The sequence below is a fragment of the Mobula birostris genome, chromosome 14, assembly GCF_030028105.1.
Source record: "Mobula birostris isolate sMobBir1 chromosome 14, sMobBir1.hap1, whole genome shotgun sequence".
NCBI classification, from domain to species: Eukaryota; Metazoa; Chordata; class Chondrichthyes; order Myliobatiformes; family Myliobatidae; genus Mobula; species Mobula birostris.
In genome coordinates, this window is record NC_092383.1 from 95,893,116 (window position 1) to 95,916,288 (window position 23,173).

General features: G+C 46.8%; 1 protein-coding gene across 10 annotated transcripts in view; it reads right to left on the reverse strand.

Annotated features, from left to right (window-relative positions):
* Positions 1-23,173, reverse strand: part of plxna2 (plexin A2) — a 565,853-nt gene that overhangs the window by 222,978 nt on the left and 319,702 nt on the right. For all 10 annotated transcript variants that reach the window (XR_011889164.1, XM_072279001.1, XM_072279002.1 and 7 more), the window contains exon 6: positions 4,778-4,901. Coding sequence is in view for 9 of the 10 variants with exons in the window: in XM_072279001.1 (XP_072135102.1) it covers positions 4,778-4,901 (124 nt within the window). In the remaining variant the exon portion in view is untranslated. The remainder of the gene's footprint in view (positions 1-4,777; positions 4,902-23,173) is intronic.

Sequence of the window (23,173 nt, forward strand, 5' to 3'; positions counted from 1 at the left end):
GTGGATGTGGAGAGGATGTAGTGAGTGAACCTAGGATGAGAAGGCACAGTCTCAGAATAAAGGGGTGTCCATTTAGAACAGAGCTGAGAAGGAATTTAGCTAGAGAATCTGTGGAATTCATTGCCATGGACAGCTATGGAGGCCGAGTGATTGAGTATATTTAAACCGGAGGTTGATAGGCTCCTGATTAGTAAGGGTTTTAAAGTTTACTGGGAAAAAATAGGAGAATGGGGTTGAGAGGGATAATAAATCAGTCATGATGGAATGGCGAAGCAGACACGATGGGCTGAGTAGACTAATTCTGCTTCTATGTCTTAAGTATCCAACACCTTCATCTCCAACATTCAACATCCAGTCTGACAGAGAATAAACTTAATCAAGTACAGTTGAAAGATTTACGGATTGCACCGACAGACGTTGATAAACAACTGTTCAACTGCTGAGAGATTTGACTTCCCGAAGATAACTAGCAGGGTGAAACTCAAAATGCGTGATTAGCAATAAGCCTGCTGAGAAATTTGCATGAAGCCTCAGTATGCATTATTTAAATGAATTGATATGAAGTAACTGCCATTAAAATTAAACAATAATCTTACAAATAAATCTGAGTGTATTTGTGCATGTTTGTGGCCTTCTGTTGCTGTAGCCCAGCCACCTTGAATTTCAACGCATTGTGCATTCATCGATGCTCTTCTGCACACCACTAATGTAATGTGTGGTTATTTGAGTTACTGTCATCTTCCCGTCAGCTTGAACAATCTGGTCATTCTCCTCTGACCTCTCTCATTAATGAGGTGTTTTTGCCACAAACTGCCACTCGCTGGATGTTTTGTTTTGCACCATTTTCTGTAATCTCTTCTGCACATCACTGTTGTAACGCATGGTTATTTGAGTTACTGTCATCTTCCCGTCAGCTTGAACCAGTCTGGCCATTCTCCTTTGATCTCTCTCATTACCGAGGTGTTTTCACCCACAGAACTGCCACTCACTGGATTTTTTTTTGTTTTTCGCAGCATTCTCTGTAAACTCAAGAGATTTTCCATACCTTTTTATGCCATGGACCCCTACCATTAACCGAGGGGTCCGACGCCCCAGGGTTGGGAACCCCTGCCCTAGAGACAGTTGTGTGTGGAAACCCCAGGAGTCCAGTTTCAGAGCTCTCCGTCTAGCATCAACAATCATCGCATGGTCAAAGTCATTTCGATCACACTGCTTCTCCACTCTGACGTCTGGTCTAAACAACAACCGAGCGTCTGGGCTACGTCTGAATGCTTTTATGAATTGAGTTGCTGCCACATGATTGGCTGATTAGATATTTGTATTCACCAGCAAGTGTACAGGTGTACCTAATAAAGTGGCCGCTCAGTGCATGTTGATGCTTTAAACTTCCCTACACCAGAGCGGCACTGCTCGGTTACTGGCAGGGAGGTAAAGAGTAAGGCTGTGTGTTGTCACCAGCCAGTGTGTATCAGCTGCCAATCTTTGAACTCCCAGAGAGAGAAATGCAGCCACAAAGTACCAGAAGAGCTTCTTTACAGGGGAGATATGCCTCTGTTTCATCTGCCCACTCGGATCAGAAGGATCGAGTAGAGTGCTCTCCACTGGGATCAGCAGCTGCTGCACATCACTTCTGTAAAACAGAGACATTTCTGACTGTCCTAATGTGCACGGTACTTACGATAAGTAACAGAATTAATCATCAATCTGACAACCTGTATCATACACTAACTGCAGATTTCTTGCTTGAGTTCTTTTCATGGATCAAAACTCGGGCAAAAAAAGAATGGGGAATTACAATAAGAAGGAACAACAGGATATTAGTGTTTGTAGGTGCACAGAATGTCCACAGCATAGAAGGAGGCTGTTCGTGTCCCTACCACATATCTTGTTCCACACCCCTGCCAAGTCCATGGGCTTTTTCCCACTGAGGTGGAGTGAGACCGGAACTGGGGGTCATAGGTGAAGGGTGAAAGGTGAAGTATTTAGTCATAGTCATAGTCATACTTTATTAATCCCAGGGGAAATTGGTTTTCGTTACAGTTGCTCCATATATAATAAATAGTAATAGAACCATAAATATTTAAATAGTAATATGTAAGCAGAAGCTGAGGGGGAATGCCTTCACTCAGAGGGTGGTGAGAGTGCAGGATGCAGGTTTGGTTGCAACTTTTAAATTCGGATGAGTACATGGATGGGAGGGCTACGGTCCAGGTGCGGGTCAAGGGGAGGAGGCAGAAAAACAGCTCAGCATGGACTAGATGGGCCGAAGGTCCTGTTTCTATGCTGTGGTGCTCTGGGTGGCAGGGTAGCGTGGTGGTTAGCGCAGTGCTACCACAACGCTTTACAGCACCAGTGACCCGGGTTCAAGTCCCGTCGCTGCTGGGAAGGAGTTTGTATGCTCTCCTTGTGACCGCATGGGTTACCTTGGGGTGCTCTGGTTTCCTCCCACAATGCAAAATTGGACCGCTCGGTAGGTTAATTGGTCATTGTAGATTTTCTGTGGTTAGGCTAGGGTTAAATCAGTGGATTGCTGAGTGGTGTGGCTCGAATGGCCAGAAGGGCCTGTTCCATTCTGTATCTCAATAAATAAATAAACATCCTTAATAAGCATTGAACACAGCTCGCCAGTTTAGGCCAGGGCAGTGTTTTATTAAGGTTCAGCATAACACCTCTGTTTTTATGCCTCTGTGGATTACACCCAGAATTGTGTCCAATTCCTTCCCCTACCTGACTTGCCACTCTCAACGACTCCTGCACCCTTCCAGATCAGTATTCTTTATTCCGTACTGACTCCCGTCATTCTGCCCTTCAGAATGCATCACCGCTCATCTCTCCACATTGAACTTCATCTGCCACGTGCCTGCCCAGTCCAGCAGCCTGTAGACCCTGCTGCAATCTATCACCATCCTCTGTGCTGTTCACAAATCTCAGTTCATCTTCAAATGCAGGAATTGATGGTTTGTTTCACTGTCTAAGTCACTGATACAGATTGATAAATGCACTGGCCCCAACCACTCATCCCTGGAGAATGTGAGTATTCAATTAACATCATCCGAAAAGCAATCATTCATCATGACCCTATCTTGTCTGTTATTTAAACAAATGTATCCATGCTATCAGTATCTATTTTCCTGCACGTTTCAACTTCAATCCCACCTGTTTTATGGGAAGAACTGGCTGCAGTAAGTCCATGTAGATCATATTGAATGTGTTCTAGGGCAATAGGTAGACCATATTGGCTGTGATCTAGAAAATATCATTACTATTTCCTCTTTTTTCCTTTCTTTTTGTATTTTTACAATTTGTTATCTTTTGCATACTGCTTGTTCATCCTGTTGGTGCAGTCTATCAATGATTCCATTATGGTTACCGTATTTATTGGATTTGCCCACAAGAAAATGAATTTCAGGGTTTGACATGGTGAAATATAGTATATGCACTTTGATAACGAACTTACGTTGAACTTTGAAATTCGTCTGGACCATATTGGCTGTTTTCTAGAAATCTGAGTAGACTATATTGACTGTGTTCTAGAAAGCTGTGTACACATTGACGGTACTATACAGGTATTACACAGTTTTAATTTTGTCTGCACATCTTGATGCTTCAGCAAAGCAGCCAGCATAATTATAATCAAAGACCCTTCCTGCTCTGGACATTCTCTCTTCTCCCCTGTCCCATTGGGCAGAAGATATAAAAGCCTGAAAGCACATACCATTAGGCTCGAGCACAGTTTCTATCCCACTGTTATAAGACTATTTAACATTTAACAGTTCCCTAGTACAATAAGACAGACTCTTGACATCACAATCTACCTCGTTAAGGTCTTGGGCCTTATTGTTTACCTGCCCTGCACTTTCTCCATAGCTGCTACGCATGTTTTTGACATTATTATTGGTTTATCTTGTTCTACCTTAATGTGCATGTGGCCAAGTGGTTAAGGCACTGGACTAGCGACCTGAAGGTCGTGAGTTCGAGCCCCAGATGAGGCAGCGTGTTGTGTCTTTGAGCAAGGCACTTAACCACACAGTGCTCTGTGACAACACTGGTGCCAAGCTGTATGGGTCCTAATGCCCTTCCCTTGGACAACATCGGTGTCGTGGAGAGGGGAGACGCAGCATGGGCAACTGCTGGTCTTCCATACAACCCTGCCCAGGCCTGCGCCCTGCAGAGTGAAGACTTTCCAGGCGCAAATCCAGGGTCTCGCAAGACTAACAGATGCCTTAAACCTCAATGTGCAATGATTTGATATTTGTGAACAATATACTACACAGGTTTATCAGTGTATCTCAGTGCATGTGACAATAAGAAGCCAATTCCAATTCCCTCTCCATCTGTTCACCACCCACATCATTTATACTGTGGTCCAATATCCTCTCCTATCAAATCCCGTCACTTTCAGCTCTTTCTCACTTCCACCCTGTTTCTGACATTTTTTCCATCCTCACCTGGATCCACCCATCACCTGCCAGCTCCCGCTCCATCCTTTCCCCCAACCTTCTCTTATACTGGTTACCTCCTCTCTTTGTTTCCAGTCCAGATGAAGGGTCTCAACCTGAATTGCTGATGTCTATTTTTCCCCACAGATGCTGCCTGTTCCACTGAGCTCCTCCAGCACCTTTTGTCACCGAAGTAATGGGGCTCTGTAACCCAGTATTCACTGGTTCAATGGTTCCATTTATCATCAGAGATACAACCCGAAATTCTAACTCTTCTTGCTGTTCTTCCCCAGTGTTACAAAAAGCAGCATACTCGGCCGAGAATGGCAGACGCTCACCGGGACACTGTGCTCCGACACGGATATGCTGCTTGGCTGGATACTCAGCTTCACACACTGCCCAACACTGGTGGCAAATCGATGTGGTTCCAATGCTCGCTCACACTTGTCCTGCCTTGTGCACCTTTAAAAAAACGAGAAACATTTAGAAGATGTTAAATCCTTGTGCCTGAGAAGAGATCAGATAATAATGCAGTATTTTAATTAGAATAACCAATTAATTCAGTTCAAATCTCACCAAATGAAAAGTAATTCAAACAATTCCCCTGTCAGGCAAAGACAAAATGTGGTTTGGAATCGGGGACAAACTTGTGACCACGATCAGCTGGACCATTATGGTCTATAGTGGTTACCTTCCCTCTGGGGTAACAGAATGCCAATTCACAAGCCAGAAGCTATTAATTTAATTTCCTGCTTGTCACACGTGATGACTTTAAGTTAACACTTGAAGTATGTAAATTCTGGGTAGATATTCCCAGTATCCTGGTGAGTGGTGTTCGTCATACAGCGCGAGAGCAGACAAGTGCACGCATCCCTGCCAAAACTCCCCGCCGAGCACCACAGATTGAGCACAATTAAGGCCACAATCAATAGAATATTAATCAATTTGTTAATGAATCTCCAAACTCATCACTGTATGACTTCTACTGACATTTTTTAAACAGCAGGAAGCAACAATTTCACCTGGTGACCCAGGCCAGTCTGACACACTGCTACCTGCCAGAAAGCGGGGAAGTCAGTCACTTTCTGTGCGCACCATCCAAGCAAGGCCTTCCAACCTGACTTGGCTCCAACAAATCAAATCTCTGAATTTACAATTCTAATGCAAATCGGCTTTATTGAGCACTTGAACCACCTGTCTGGAATACTGAAATTTTCTAATATTATTAAATATTTACTCGCCTCTAGGAATCTGACCCTGCCGCGATTTATACAGACAAGGCTCATCCTGAATGATGATGAATTGATTTTTTAATTTTGAAAGCTGATTTGATATTCCCACAGAAAGTAAGGTATTTAGTCAGCTCTGGTGAGAAGGGCCGTATATATATATATATATATAAAAAAAAACATTTAATATTTATATGCTAACCTCCCTGAGGAAGGGGAAAGGTGGGCTGACCAGTGCAGAAAGGTAAAACCATGTTGGTGTAACAAACACAAGAAAATCGGCAGGGGCTGGAAATTCAAAGCAACACACACACAGAATGCTGGAGGAACTCAGCAGGTGAGAGAGCACCTATGGAAAGCATAAACAGTCGACGGGTCAGACCAAGATCCTTCACCAGGACGGGGAAGAAAGAGGAAAAGTCACAGAAAGAGGTGGTGGGAGGGGAGGAAGTACAAAGTGGGAGGGGATTGGTGAAACTGGGAGAGGAGAAGGGGCTGATGTAAAAAGCTGGGAAGTTGATTAGTGAAAGAGATAAAAGGCTGGAGAAGGGGGAATCCGATAGGAGAGGACAAAAGACCATGGAAAGAAGGGGAAGGAGCACCAGAGGGAGGTGATGGGCCAGTAAGGAGATAAGGTGAGAGAGGGAAATGGGAATGGGGAATGGTGAAGGGGGGAGGGTGCAATGACTGGAAGTTCAAGAAAACAATGTTCATGCCAGCAGGTTGGAAGCTACCTGGTTGGAAAATAAGGTATTGCTCCTCCAACCTGAATGTGTCCTTATTATCCTGACAGAAGAGGAGGCTATGGACTGACGTGTTGGAATGGGAATGGGAAGTAGAATTGAAATGGGTGGCCACCAGGAGATCACATTTTTGTGGCAGATGAAGTGAAGGTGCTTGGTGAAGGGGTTTTCCAATCTATGTCAAGTCTCACCGATATACAGGAGGCCACACCAAGGGCACTGGATACAGTAGATGATTCCAACAGACTCGCAGGTGAAGTATCACCTCACCTAGCAGGAGTGCTTGGCACCTTGAATTATAGTGAGGGAGGAGGTTTCGGGGCAGGTGTGGCACTTGTTCCGCTTGCGAGGATAAACTCCAGGAGGGAGATCAGTGGGGAGGGATGAGTGGATAAGATAGTCACATAGGGAGCGATGCCTGCAGAAAGCAGGATGTCAGGGAGGAAAAGATGTGTTGGTGGTGTGATCCCGTTGGAGATGGCAGAAGTTACAGAGAATTATGTGCTGGACGCGGAGGCTAGTGAGGTGGTAGGTGAGAACAAGAGGAACCCTATGCCTGGCATGGCGGTGGGAAGATAGGGTGAGGGTAGAGGAATGGAAGAGACATGGATGAGGGCAGCATTGACGGTGGAGGAAGGGAACATTCTTTCTTTGAAGAAGGCAACATCTCAGTAGTTCTGGACTGAAAAGCCTCATCCTGAGAGTAGATGTGGCGGAAATAGCGGAACCGAGAGCATTTTCACAAGCGAACAGAGTGGGAAGAGGTATATCCGAATAGCTGTGAGAGTCGGTGGGTTTATAAAAGGTATCAGTAGATACTCTGGAATGGAAAGCTTGATCCTGAGAGCAGATATGGCAGTGATGGAGGAACTGAGAGAGGAGAATGGCAGTTTTACAAGTGACTGTTGGTGTGACGAAGGAATCAACTGGGGGAAGCATGGCACCGTAGCAGTTAGCATAAAGCTTTTAGAGCACAAGCTACCCAGATTTAATTCCTACTGCTGTCTGTAAGGAGTTTGTACGTGGGTCTCCTCTGGGTGCTACCTCTCGCATTACAAAAATGTGCAGGTTAATGGGTCACATGGGTATTTTTGGGCTGCGCTGGCTGGACCAGAAGGGCCTGTTACCATGGAGTACCAGTGTGGATGCAGGCTGCACCACTACAAGGCCTCTCAGATCTGACAGTACATCACACAGACTGTCTCAGGCATTTTGCTGATCAGTCCAGGCTCAATGGCAGCTCACAGCACAAAGCTGTAGTCACTTAAACACGACTGCCTGCTTCAATAGTCCCTGGAAATTGTGGCCGTCTGCATTTGGCAATATAGCGATTCACTTACAGAGGAATCGGTCAGCACCCATGCAAAGGGAGTGTGGTGTTACCTCTCCCAGTGTCCAAAGGAGAGCGGTCTGACCGCTCCCAATGTGCACTGAGATGATGTAGCTCCTTACCTGCACAAGGTCTTGCCCACTCTCACTAAATATAATTCACAAGTAGTGACTGAAGACACCGGGCCACAGAGACACCTCACGATGATTCAATGCCTGAACCACTGTTAATATCATTACTTCACCCACAGATTCAGTGACACTGCGGGGACGTGTCAAGCACTGCTCCCCTAATCTGCCATTTCCCTTCAGATTTAACACTCAGTAACTTTGCACACAACAAGAGCTCAGTTCCAGGTGAAGCCCCAGCTGATGTAGAGCGCGACCTCAGCCCAGCAACCTGCAAAGGGAGATGTGAGCAGATCAAGTTCCAAGCAGATGCTGGACTTCCTGGATCTCACAGCTGTTTAATGATGGGAACAAGATCACAGCGCATCAGTCAGGGAAAGCATTGAAACCGAGACATACTCAGATGTTATTCTGAGTTACATTGGTGGGAAGAAAGATTCATCTCTATTTTAAAAAGCTGTCTGGTCTGAATGGAGCAAATCTTATTCTACAAGATGATAGGAGGCATTGACTGAGTGGAGGGCCAGAGATTTTTCCCCAAGGAGAAAGTGGTTAATACAAGGGGCATAAGTTTAAAGTGACTTAAGGCAAATATAAGGGAGATACCAGGGATAATTTTTTTTACACTGAGAGTGGTGAGTGTCTGCCTCATTGTGGGCCGAAGGGCCTGTACTGTGCTGTTATGTTCTATGTATTGCTAGTTTTCTGAGGCAGAGGCTGTCTGGAATATTCACATGCACGTGCTCTCTTTTAGCTCTACATATATTATATACACCTATTTATCTTATTGTAATTTAGATAATATTTTATGTATTGCACTGGCCTGCTGCAACAAAACTGCAGATTTCAGGACATATAGGAGAGATGATGAATCTGTATCTGATTCTGACATGTAGTATGAAAGAAAGCACTTCAGACTTTTGTATAATCTCACTTCTTCTCCTTTCCTCCTTTAATTTTCAACAAGGGACTGGAAATGGATTCAAGCATGAACCCCCTCTGTTTGCTACACAGTGCATCTTCAAGTCCACTTCCTCGGGAACTGTACTGATGCGTTTCATGCGACTGAAGGTCATCACCGTCACCATCATGTGCCCTCTGGTATGACATGGGCAATCATGGTCTTCAACCATCAATGTTCTTGGTAAATTTTTCTATAGAACTGGTTTGCCATTGCCTTCTTCTGGGCAGTGCCTTTACAAGGTGGATGAACCCAGCCATTATCAATACTCTTCAGAGATTGTCTGCCTGGTGTCAGTGATCACATAACCAGAGTTGTGATATGCACCGGCTGCTCATACGACCATCCACCACCTGCTCCCACGGGGAGGATGGAGCCAAGCAGGTGCTACACCTTGCCCAAGGGTGACCTGTGGGCTAGCGGAGGACAGGAGCACCTTACACCTCCTTTGGAAGACACGTATCTCCACCCTTGTGAAGGTATTACCTGGAAATACTGGTTGTTGAAGCCCACAGGCTGGAACACTACAGGGCATAGCTATGATGGTGCTTAACATCGACTTCTTTGAGCTTATCTGCGGAAGCAGCTTCATTTCTACCTTGGCTGACTCTCTTTTTCATTTTCAGGGTGGATGGAGTTCTTTCGGAGACCCTGACCTGGAGTTACACTCAGACTGGGACCTGGTCCTAGGGGCTCACAACTGCCCACTTTTTGAAAGCCCAAGGATGCGGCCTAGAAGACGAGCACGCCTTCGGGGTTCTGAGACTTTGCAGCCCTGGGAACGAGTTGTTTCTAGAGCAGTGCCGCTGTGGCTTAGAAAACAGAATATTGAGAACAGCAGATTGGCAATCGGGGTCTCGGTACTAGGCAAATTGCGTGCTCACTCTCTCGTTGGGAGGGGAGAGCTTGTTGCCGATTCTCAAGTCAGAGAACTTGCAAAAAAAGTGACATGACAGACCTTATCATTGCAAATCAGCGAGTAGTTTTGTTATGCCTTCCCTCTCGCTGCGAAAGGGGACACCACTCTGCCTCTTCATTGGGGACAGAGAGCCTGGGGTACGTCAAATTGCTGGGGGAGCGACTAGTTTTTGTTGCACTGCAGATCATGGTCCTCACTGGGGGTTTTGCTATTGCCTGCTTGGTGGGTGGAGGTGCTGATGTTTTATTGGGGGTGGGGAGGGTCGTTGCTTTGCTGCTGCTGCGTGGGAGGGGGGAGTGGGGGGGCTTTGGGGTTCTGACTGTTTTAGTGTCATTCGTTCTTTGGGGCTCTCTTCTGTTTTGGTGAATATCTGTGAAGAGCGAGGATTTCAGATTGAATACATTTTCTGATATTAACTTCAACTACTGAGCTTTTGAACACAGACCCACAACGGTGGTGGGGGTGGCGGGGGGTGGTAAGTGATTTGTTTTGTCTGGTTCGCACACAGAATGCAGGTGTCATAGAGGTTCTTGGTGTTTGAACTGCACAGTCACCCCATTCAGATTCAGGTTCACTTATTGATCACGCGCACGTCCAAGCCGACAGTGAAGTTTGCTATTTGCTTTAACAACCAGCACATCCGAGGAGACGCTGGGGCAGCCCACAAGTGTCACCACACACCCAGGCACCAACACAGCATGTCCACAATGTTCAGCAGAACTACACAAACACCCACAACAGCGACTAAACAAGCCCCTTCTCCCACCCCTCCCCACGCCCGTCCAATCATCCACTCGCTCACACACACCAACATGCCTCCAACTCCAGGTCAGGCTGCCCCAGGGGCCCAACCTACAGACCCCAGCAGACTCACAAGACATCAGGCCTCTGACTTTGGTATTGCCTGCTGAGCTTGCTGATCGTGGGACTTTGAACTCCGAACCTCAAGCTCTGGACTTGCAAGGCCCCACCCTCCCTGGCCTGGACTCACAGACACTCAGGCTATGAGGGGCGCAATGGCAGCGCAGTGGTTAGTGCAATACTCTCACAGCACGGGCTGTCGGAGTTCAGAGTTCAATTCCTGTGCTGTTCCTAAGGAGCTCCCGCATTCTCCTCGTGAACAAGTGGGTTTCTGCTGTCTGCTCTGGTTTCCTCCCACAGTCCAAAGACATGCTATGTAGTAGCTGAACAGATCATTATAAATTGACCTGCGATAAGGCTACAGTCAAATATGGGTGGCCTGGTTAGGTGTCATGGCTCATTGGGTTCAAAGGGCAGGGCCGGTTTCTCTGAATAAGTTCTGATTGATGTGGTGATATTTAAACCTTACCACTATCACAATAATCTCATCTATGTCTACCCACAACAGATACAGAGACCTGGGTGGTTGATGTAGAAATTAAGAGACACAGAACTAACGAGCTGAGGGTTACTGCTGGGTCACAACCCCCCATTTATAAAGTGACTGCAGTAATAGGAGTATGGCTGAAAAGGCAGGACTGACTCTCCAGTAACACAATTCTGAAAGGTTTGATAAAATCTAATGCTCTTCCCCATGCATTGACAAGTCCCCAGTGTGGGCCAGCAGCCCTGAGATAGACCAGAGCACTGACTGGCATAATGACAAGATTCCAGTGTAAGCCAGGAGTCCAGAGATAGACCAGAGCACTGACTGGCTTAATGACAAGTTTCCAGTGTACACCAGGAGTCCAGAGATAAACCAGAGCACTGACTGGCCTGATGACAAGACTCCAGTGTGGAACAGGAGCCCATGAGATTGATCACAGCCACTGACTGGCCTGATGACAAGACTCTAGTGTGGAACAGGAGCCCTGAGATAAACCAGAGCACTGACTGGCCTGATGACAAGACTCCAGTGTGGAACAGGAGCCCATGAGATTGATCACAGCCACTGACTGGCCTGATGACAAGACTCTAGTGTAGACCAGGAGCCCTGAGATAGACCAGAGTACTGACTGGCCTGATGACAAGACTCTAGTGTGGAACAGGAGCCCATGAGATTAATCACGGCCACTGATTGGCCTGATGACAAGACTCCAGTGTGGAACAGGAGCCCTGAGATAGACCAGAGCACTGACTGGCCTGATGACAAGACTCTAGTGTGGAACAGGAGCCCTGAGATAGACCAGAGCACTGACTGGCCTGATGACAAGACTCTAGTGTAGACCAGGAGCCCTGAGATAGACCAGAGCACTGACTGGCCTGATGACAAGACTCTAGTGTGGAACAGGAGCCCATGAGATTAATCACGGCCACTGATTGGCCTGATGACAAGACTCCAGTGTGGAACAGGAGCCCTGAGATAGACCAGAGCACTGACTGGCCTGATGACAAGACTCTAGTGTGGAACAGGAGCCCTGAGATAGACCAGAGCACTGACTGGCCTGATGACAAGACTCTAGTGTAGACCAGGAGCCCTGAGATAGACCAGAGCACTGACTGGCCTGATGACAAGACTCTAGTGTGGAACAGGAGCCCTGAGATAGACCAGAGCACTGACTGGCCTGATGACAAGACTCTAGTGTAGACCAGGAGCCCTGAGATAGACCAGAGCACTGACTGGCCTGATGACAAGACTCTAGTGTGGAACAGGAGCCCATGAGATTGATGACGGCCACTGACTGGCCTGATGACAAGACTCTAGTGTAGACCAGGAGCCCTGAGATAGACCAGAGCACTGACTGGCCTGATGACAAGACTCTAGTGTGGAACAGGAGCCCTGAGATAGACCAGAGTACTGACTGGCCTGATGACAAGACTCTAGTGTAGACCAGGAGCCCATGAGATTGATGACGGCCACTGACTGGTGCGATGACGTTCTCAATGTAAAGCAGGAGCCAAAAGTTAGACCAGCACCATTGACTGTTGCATTGACAAGTCCCTTGTGTAGAACAGCAGTCAGTTACACAGCGGGGCCAGTGACTGGTCAGAAATCGATGATGCAGCATTCCAGAACATTACAGCAATAATGAACTCCAAAGAGCATCTGTAATTATGTGGTATTGATTGAGATGATGTGTGCAGCCTTACGTCCAATCTAACAACTGCTGCATTATTCACCGTTATTTTACTCTCTCTGCGTGGAGCTCTCTGCTCAGTGGAACTGTTCCAATGGCTGCCTGATTCCCTCAGCCTTAAGGAATAATAAAATTCTTCTGTTTATAGGGTCTAAGCTTGGGTGAAGAGATCAGTGCTCCACTCAGGCAGCTTGGGCAGCCTGCCTGTCTGAGTTGTGTGGGTCTGATTGAGGGTTGCGTGTCTGTCCGAGAGGGATGGGTCTGTCCAAGAAGGGTGGGTCTGTCCGAGAGGGGTGGGTCCGTCCGGGAGGGGTGTGTCCGTCCGGGAGGGGTGGGTCCATCCGAGCGAGGTGGGTCCGTCCGAGAGGGGTGGGTCCATCCGGGAGAGGTGTGTCCGTCCGGGAGGGGTGGGTCCGTCCGGGAGGGGTGTGTCCGTCCGAGCGAGGTGGGTCTGACCGAGAGGGGTGGGTCTGTCCAAAAGGAGGTGTTTGTCCGAGAGGAGTGTGTCTGTCCGAGAATGGGTGGATCTGGTGGATCTGTCCAAGAGAAGAGTGTCTGTCTATGAGGCATGGGTCCATCTGGGAGGTGTGTGGCCGGTGAAGGGGTGGGCTGTTTCACTCTCATATCTCGCTCCCCATCTCAGTGGAGTTGGAGATGTTTGCCCCGAAAGCATTGCTCATACCTCTTGCATGCCTCGATGTCACTGCTGGAGAGTGGGGATCACTGGATGCCTGGTACACGGAGACCTTCCTGCAGTCCAGCCAATTAACAGCCACTGAGCTGTACAGCACAGAAACAGGCCTTTCAGCCCATCATATCTATTCTGACCCTCCAGCCTCCATTAATTCCACCTCCTCTGTGACCACCGCATTCAGGCACCTGTCTAAATGCCTCTTAATGTTATTACTGTTCCTGCCTCCACCAACTCCTCTGGCAGCTCGTTCCAGATTCTAACTACCTCAGATCCTCGTTGAACCTCTCTCTCTCTCTCTCAATGTAGCAGTTACTTGAAAAGCAAACCAAAACCACTGAGAGACTGAGTGAGGGACTCGACACTGTGGGACACGCTTCCAAATAATTGAGTTCTAAGTTGAAAAAAGCACGTTCGATCCTTGTACAGGTGGGGGGGGAGGGACGGGGCAACTTTGATGTCACTGGCACTCATTCTTTGGGGTTCATGTTTCATGAACCTTTCTGTGAAGAGTAAGAACTTCAGGTTGTATACTGTATACATCTGCTGATATTAAATTGAGTCATTTGAACAAGCAAAGGCAGCAATCAAAATTAGTGATAAATGATATTAGTAATATTAATGAGGTAAACAAATTAAGCAAAGTTAGTGAAGCAAACGGTTAACAAAAATACCCAAATGCTGCTCACTCTATCTCTAACTAAACTAACAAGGACAAAGTATGTATAAATGACTATATTAATTTACTTCAACCTTGCCCCAACCCACGTGACAAATTACCATAACCCATAATAAAACATGCCATACTAAATACAATACAGACAGGCAGAAAATAGATACATGGCTCCGACACTCACTTTAAATCCATAGCCTTTAGTTTTAGACAACCCCATCAGAGGAATCAGTCCCTAGACTTCTGGTTTAGGATGTCGTTACTGGTGACGTATGACAGATTACTGGTAAACCATGAGGCAAGAGAATCAACTAAAAATGTATAACATCTTTTCTGAAGCAAATTGTGATGAACGATCGCCACAGACAGTGAGGAGACAGGTGGAGGCGAGGCTGGTTCAGGGATGAACAGAACTGGGGCATTCCGAGGCACAAGGTGTTTGAGCCGGGTTCGCAGGCGGAACTGGTGCTGCTGTCGGGGGTGGAGTGACCGAGTTGGAGAAGGGGAAGGGTTTCGATGCCCGCCCACCTACCCCGGGTGCGATGGGGCTGGATCACTCCAAGCACCAACCCAATTTGGTAAGCTCAAGAATGGCTTCGGGCTGGGCGGCCCAAGCCTGTCGGGGTGTCGGGGTCGAGATCCTAGAACGTGGCACTGCACAGTGCTAGGACAATTTAGACGCAGGCCCAAATAGACTGGAAGCCCAAGTGTTGGGTAGGGAGGCGAAGGTTGGGCTGATTTTGATGGCTTGCCCTCGAACGTTCATCCCTTTCTCTGCGGCACTGAGGCTGTGAACTGATCTGTGTGTCTCTCCACTACTGGTGTGATGAACTGGGGACCAGGCCTACTACGGCTCCTCTGGGAGTGGATCTAATCCTCAGTCTGGTTCAGGGTGTTTGGACTTGCTTTTATTGTTTGCATGATGTGTGTGTTTTTTTCTCTCTCTTTCTCTGCTCAGTGGTTATTTGGGTATTTTTAAATAGGGTTATTTGGGTTTCTTGCTTTGTGGCTGCCTGTAAGCAGACAAATCTCAAGGTGTATAATTTATACATACTTTGCTAATAAATATGCTTTGGATCTTTGAATCTATCTATGCCACTCATAATACTATACTGCTCCATTCGAGGTGCTTATCATCACAGACTTTCCTCGTTGGTTCAAGGGTGCACTTGGAGAAACTGTGCAACTCATCACTGCTCCAGTGAGACGTAACCCCAGATTTAGGTAGTGTCCCACATTTCCAAAGTTTTTTGTGGTCCTTTATTGTTGGGGAGGAGGGGGTGATGTTGGACAACAGGCACAGAGCAGTGCAGGACCTTAATCTGTGGACTTCTAGTGTAACAGCCCGGTTGTCACATCCTTCAGGGAGATGAGTTGGTGAGGAACTGGAGACCCCTCATTCCTTCAATCACTGCAGGCTGTGGAAAAGAGGGTTGGTGTGAGGTACAGACTGTTGTCCTCAGTGCTATTGGGATTAGTCAGTGGTGGAGTCCTCAGTTGGGATCCCTGACTGTACATCACAGTGAGGCAGGCACAGGGTGCCAAGGAGTGCACAGAGCGTCAAGGTTTGAAAGGGCTTTCCATAATCTCAGCTGAGTAAACGGGGTTGAAGGTTTTTGTAAGGGAAAGGGCATGTACAGTAGTCAGTGCTGCTGATAGACACACGAGAGTCTGCAGATGATGGAAATCTGGAGCAACACACAAAAAATGCCAGAGAAACTCAACAAATCAGGCAGCATCTGTGGAGTGGATCAGATCCCAGTGCCACTGGGCACAACCATTCTGTGCCATCACACTAACAATTTTCTCCAATAGCCTGCAGGGAATGAGGGAATTGCAGTTCCTCACCACCTCATCTCCGACAGGTGGGGCCTTACACTAAAGGTCCACAAACAAAGAGACAAGGTTCCAGGCTGAGACCCTTCAACAGGACTGGAAAAATTAAAGGTCAGTTTTATTTCCCATGTGCACATCAGAACATGTAGAGAAACGTGTCCCTTTGTGTCAATGACCAATACATGCTGAGGACGTCTCGGGGGCAAACCACAAGTGGCACCATGCTTCTGACACCACATAGCATGGCCACAACTCACTAAGCCTAACCCTGCGTCTTCGGACTGTAGGAGGAAATCGGGGCATCCAGAGGAAACCCACGTGGTCACGGAGTGAACGTACAAACTCCTTACTGACAGCAGCAGGAACTGAACCCTGATTGCAGGTGCTGTAGTACGTTACACTGACCCCTTTGCCACCGTGCTGACCTGCACAGTACAGGTGCTGTAGTGCGTTACACTGACCCCTTTGCCTCCGTGCTGACCTGCACGGTACAGGTGCTGTAGTGCGTTACACTGACCCCTTTGCCTCCGTGCTGACCTGCACAGTACAGGTGCTGCTCTCTGCATTTCCTTTTCAAATCTTGCTGTGTAGTAAAGATCATATCCATCGTAGCTTCTCCTACCTGGAAGAGAACTTCTTAGGACCAGACAATGTGCAGACTTGCTATGCCATCATCTCTGTAATAATCAGTGCTAAGCTACAGAGTACAGTGTGTGGGATTTAAACCAAAATAGATGAGTTGATGCCAGTGACGAGACCTCCCAAAGCGCAGTCCTTCATCACTGTGGTGGCTGCAGGTTCCTCACACACCATTCTATCCAGAATTGTATCATCATCCTTCATTATCACTGGGCCTAAACAGAGTCTCAGAAAAGTACAGCACAGACAGGCTACTCAGCCCATCTAGTCTGTGCCGATCTACTTAAACTGCAGAGTCCTATCGATCTGCACCTGTACCAAAGCCCTCCATACCCCTTCCATCCACGTACCTCTCCAAACTTCTCTTAAACATTGAAACTGAGCTCATGTACACCACTTGAACTGGCAGCTTGTTCCACACTCTCACTACCCTCTGAGTGACGAAGCTTCCCCTCATGTTCCCCTTAAACTTTTCACCTTTCACCCTTAACCATGACCTGTGGTTGTAGTCCCACCTGAGCTCAGTGGGAAAAGTCTGCCTGGTTGGAAAAAAACAGCCACTGCTCTGAGCAGGAAATTTTTACACGGCCTGAAAACTGCTTGGCATTTTAAATGGTTTTTTTGTAATATACATATCATGAATATCTAGAATGAAAATTGAAACAACTCATACTTCTGATTTTACTTATTATTTCAAGGGTATAATGAAGTACAGTACAAGAAAGAAAATCTTTGACGTTTCATAAACTTTTTCTCCTATGTCTTTATTCCAGCTGTGTGGCAACAAAGGCTATGTGCGAGGGAGCGTTTCAGTTACAGAGCGGCTGCGCTCTTACGCAGCTTAAAAGGAGCAGTGTGGCTGAGTATAAGCATCTGTGGGAAAATATCAGGTTATTAATGTAGTATTAACCCTTAATTGAAATCTCTGAAACACTCATCTATTCTTCTCCTTGCAGACCAAGAGAAACCGGTCAAATTATTTTAATGCTTTTGGTTTTCACTTTACATGTGAATTGTGAGCTAGAATTAGAAGGAAGTGCAGAGTTAGTTTTTAATTGCAGTATTGGCAGGGTTCCTGACCGGCCTTGGTGTGAAGCCCAAAGTGTCATGGCTGATTTTAAACCCCTTCCTGGGATCCAAATCTTCTGCTGCCTTCCTGCATATCAAAGAGATTTCTAGATTTTACTTAGTCATCTTTCGAGAACGAGTGGCTTTAATAAGTACTTTTAAAGAGTATTTCCTACAGCAAGTCCCACTCCTACAGCCCCTCGTAACTGATCAACATTTCCCTGCCAAATCAGAGCTGAAAGGGCCAGTGGACTTCAGTAATAAAGTCATATGTCACATTTTCCAGCTGTCAGAACTCTGCTCTGCTGCAGTAATCCTTCATGCTGGTAATGGCTCTGCAGAACTCAACGCTTTGTACTGAGGGAATATTTCTTTTGCAGAGGTAAGCAATTATATTGTCGCAAGAAGACATTATAATACCACACTATTCAAGAATTGTATTATATTAACTGACAAATGCATCAGGTTAGTCACATAACTGGGATTCTTCGGAAAATAACTCATGAAGTTTCTCTGCTTACTAAATTGAGCGTGCAATTTTATTTTCATTTCAATAAATTAATAATGAAGGCTTCACCTCTTGAGCTGTCTCCAGATCCAGCATTGCAGTTTTTGCATTTAGAAGCATACAGAATCAAATTTAATGTGGCACACTCACGTTGGAGAATGGCTGGGAGGACTGGGAGGATTGGGCAGGAGCATCGTTGCTCTACCTGGTTGAAACGTTTCTAGCCACCAGTCTGGTCGCCATGACATTCAACCCTCCCCCCCCCCCCCCCCCGCCCGGCTCTTGTTAATAGACAATAGGTGCAGAAGTAGACCATTCGGCCCTTCGAGCCTGCACCGCCATTCTGAGATCATGGCTGATCATCTACTATCAATACCCGGCTCCTGCCTTGTTCTCATAACCTTTGATTCCCCTATCCATTAGATACCTATCTAGCTCCTTCTTGAAAGCATCCAGAGAATTGGTCTCCACTGCCTTCTGAGGCAGCGCGGTCCACACCTCCACAACTCTCTGGGAGAAGTTGTTCCTCTTCAACTCTGTCCTAAATGACCTACCCCTTATTCTTAAACCATGCCCTCTGGTACTGGACTCTCCCAGCATCTGGAACATATTTCCTGCCTCTATCTTGTCCAATCCCTTAATAATCTTATATGTCTCAATCAGATCCCCCCTCAATCTCCTTAATTCCAGCGTGTACAAGCCCAGTCTTTCTAACCTCTCTGCATAAGACAGTCCGGACATCTCAGGAATTAACCTAGTGAACCTACGCTGCACCTCCTCCACAGCCAGGATGTCCTTCCTTAACCCTGGAGACCAAAACTGCACACAATACTCCAGGTGTGGTCTCACCAGGGCCCTGTACAAATGCAAAAGGATTTCCTTGCTCTTGTACTCAATTCCCTTTGTAATAAAGGCCAACATTCCATTAGCCTTCTTCACTGCCTGCTGCACTTGCTCATTCACCTTCAGAGACTGATGAACAAGTACTCCTAGATCTCTTTGTATTTCTCCTTTACCTAACTCCACACCGTTCAGATAATAATCTGCCTTCCTGTTCTTGCTCCCAAAATGAATAACCTCACACCTATTCACATTAAACACCATCTGCCAAGTTTCTGCCCACTCACCCAGCCTATCCAAGTCACCTTGAATTCTCCTAACATCCTCATCACATGTCACACTGCCACCCAGCTTAGTATCATCAGCAAACTTGTTGATGTTATTCACAATGCCTTCCTCTAAATCATTGACGTAAATCGTAAACAGCTGTGGTCCCAATACCGAGCCCTGTGGCACCCCACTAGTCACCACCTGCCATTCCGAGAAACACCCATTCACTGCTACCCTTTGCTTTCTATCTGCCAACCAGTTTTCTATCCATGTCAATATCCTCTCCCCAATGCCATGAGCTCTGATTTTACCCACCAATCTCCTATGTGGTACCTTATCAAATGCCTTCTGAAAGTCAAGGTACACCACATCCACAGGATCTCCCGCGTCTATCTTTCTGGTTAAGTTCTCCACACCTCTCCGGCAGGCAGAATGATGAGGTGTAGAACATACAAACAGTACAGTACCAGAACAGGCCCTTCAGCCCACAATGTGCTGAACTAATTATATTAGTAACCAAATGCCCAACTAAGTGTATCCCTTCTGCATAATGTCCGTATCTTTCCCTTTCCTGCACATTCATGTGCCTCTCTAAGAGCCTCTTGATCATATCTGCCTTCACCTGCACCCCTGTCAGTGCATTCCACACTCCCGCTGCTCTCTGTGTGGAAACACTTGCCCTGCGCATCTCCTTTGAACTTCTCCGCTCTCACCGCATCTGTACACTCTCTGGCATTGGACATTTCAACCCCGGGTAAAGAGTAGCGACCGTCCACTCAGAATCTGGACCAGGCTTGTCATCGCTGACCCATGTTGTGAAATCTGTTGTTTTGGTGGCAACAGTACAGTACAGATTGCAAAAATTACTATGAGTTGCAACTTAAAGATATGAAAAAATAATAAAGGAATGATGGGGTTGTGTTCATGATTTCATGGACCATTCAGAAATCCAGTGGTGGAGGGGAAGAAGCTGTTCCTAAAACATTGAGTATGTGCTTTCAGGCTCCTGTACCTCCTGCCTGATGGTAGTTGTGAGAAGAGGGTAGGTCCTGGGTGGTGAGGGTCCTCAAAGATGGATGCTGCCTTTCTGAGGTACTACCTTCTGAAGGTGTCCTCAATGGCGGAGAGATTTGTGCCTGTTATGGAGAAATCTATGCCTCTTATAATCCTACAAATGTCTAGATCAGCTGGTGGAGGGGTATCGCAGCAACAAGCTTGCACTCAACATCAGTAAGATCAAGAACTGATTGTGGGCTTCAAAAAGGGTGGGATGAAAGAACACACTCCAGTCCTCACAGAGAGATCAGAAATGGAAAAGTGAGCAATTTCACATTCTTGGGTGTCAACATCTCTGAGGATCTATCCTGGGTCCAACATATCAATGCAGTTACAAAGAAGGCGTGACAGCCTTCGGAGTTTGAAGAGATTTGGCCTGTCACCAAAGACACTTGCAAATTCTATAGATGTAGTATGCAGAACATTCTAACTGGCTGCATTACTGTCTGGTATGGGGGGTGGAGGCACTTCACAGGATAAGCTGCAGAAAGTTGGAAACTCAGTCAGTTCTATCATGGGCACTAGCCTCCCCAGCGTCCAGGACATCTTCAAGGAGTGATCCCTCAAGAAGGCGCCATCCACCACTAAGGACCCTATCAGCCAGGACATGCCCTCTTCTTATTGCTACCATCAAAGAGGAGGTACAGGAGCCTGAAGGCACACACTCAACATTTCAGGAATAGCTTCTTCCCCTCTGCCATCAGATTTCTGGATGGACATTGAGCCCATAAACACTACCTCAGTATTTTTTTCTCTTATTGCACTACTTATTTAATATAATTTTTAACGTATGTCTATATTCTTACAGGTTCCTTAAGGTTATTATAGCCAGTGGTGGTAGTGGGGACTACCTCCCACTACCTATTAAATGCTCCCAGTGATGTGCGCCTCAGATAGCCTCTGACAACCAATTCCAGCTCCTGGCCTTCACGTGTGTCTTAGCTACTATGCCCAGCGAAGCCATTTCTACCGACACGATAAGGGGCAAAGACGGGTTACTGGTGCCTTAAAACCAGTTGCTTTGGACAGATGGGGCTCGTCAGCTGTGGTTGGTAGCTCATTCAGGAGAATGAAAACTCTGATCTCGTGGTTTGCAGGTACACCCACTCACGGGGAAGGCTTCGGGAATAAACCCCAAGGAAGAAAATCTGGAGTTGCTGAGGCAGTCCTACACTGAGTTCAATATGGACTGGCAACTCCTGTGATGCTGCTGGTACCAAACTGTATCAGTCTCTCCGTTCCTCTGGGTTCATCAGATGTGTGGAGAGGGGGAGCTTGATACATGGGCAACAGCTGCTCTCCATATCGTACTGCCTTGGCTTGCGTATCTAGACAGCAGGGGTGCAATATCCATGGTCGACTCTGACTGACAGAACCTCCGATTCAGATATACAGTATTTACTGTAACTCACAGTTTTTAACACTGTAATGTACTGCTGCCACATAGTAACAAATTTTACAGCATACGCCGGTGATATTAAACCTGATTCTGATTCTATGAGATGCAGTGTGGGAGTTCGCCCACCTCAGAGGTTCGCCTGAAATGGTTCCAGTTAGGATACATCCAACAGACCAATCAAAGCATCACATCCAACGTACCTGAAGATGGCTCCTACTTCATCAGAGAAGTCCTTCTCCTCTACACTCCACTCTTTACCAGGCCAGAGTCATGGATGTTCTGTTTCTTTAAAGCTGGGTTTGCCCCCTCATTGCCCTTGGCAAACAGGAACTCCCAACTTGGCTAAGAGCTCACCCCGAAGTAGGAATTCTATGATTGGCAGAGAACTGGTGCCCAGAGCTGAATCAATAGCAGTGATAGCAGAGACTTGGCACAGCAGGCCAAAGCAGCCAGGTCTGGAACAGTACACATCTGGTCACAGTTTACCCAGCTGTGGACAGAACAAACTTAACCTGCCAGCTCCCAGACAGGAGGCTTTGCATACCCAGAACTGATGTGATCTTTGAAGCATAGAATTACACAGCACAGAGTGAGACAGGCCCTAAGCCTGATTCGTCCCTGCCAGTCCAAGGAACTTCCTGATGTGGACCCATTACCCTCTATGGACGCTCGTGTCTTCATTTTATTTTTAAAGTTATTTTGTAACTAAATTGGGGAGATGTCCTAACAGAGGAAAGCTACAGTGGTTAGGTCTCTGGCACTGAGTCTGGCTCTGTAACTCTGAAAGGAAGAGGGGAGGAGAAATTAGCTTTTGTGATAGGGGGTTCATTAATTAGGGAAACAGAAAGAAGATTCTGTAGACAAGAACGAGATTCCCAGATGGCTTGTTGCTTCCTGGGTGCCAGGATCAAAGATATCTCGGATCGAGTCCACAGCATTTCTAAGTGTGAAGATGAGCCACCAGAGGTAGTGGTCCACCCGTGGGTAGGATGGGTGATGAGGTCCCGCAAAGTGAGTTAGGTGGTAAGTTGAAGGGCAGGACATCCAATGTTGTGATCTCAGGATTGCTACCCATGCCACGTGCTAGTGAGGCCAGAAACAGGAAGATTATACAGTTTAACACATGGCTAAGGAGTCAGTGCAGGAGTGAGGGCTTGAGAGTGTTGGATCATTGGGCTCTCTTCCAGAGATGAAGGGACCTGTATGGAAGGGACACTCTGCACCTGAACTACAAGGGGACTAATACCCAAAAGGGAAGGTTTGCTAGTGCTGCATGGGTGTGGGGTTTAAACTAGAGTTGCAGGGGGGTGAGAACCAACACACCAGAACAGATATGAGTGTTTGTGAAGAAAGACAATGATAAGCCTACATACAAAATCAGGAATCGAAATGTTGAGCATGGTCTG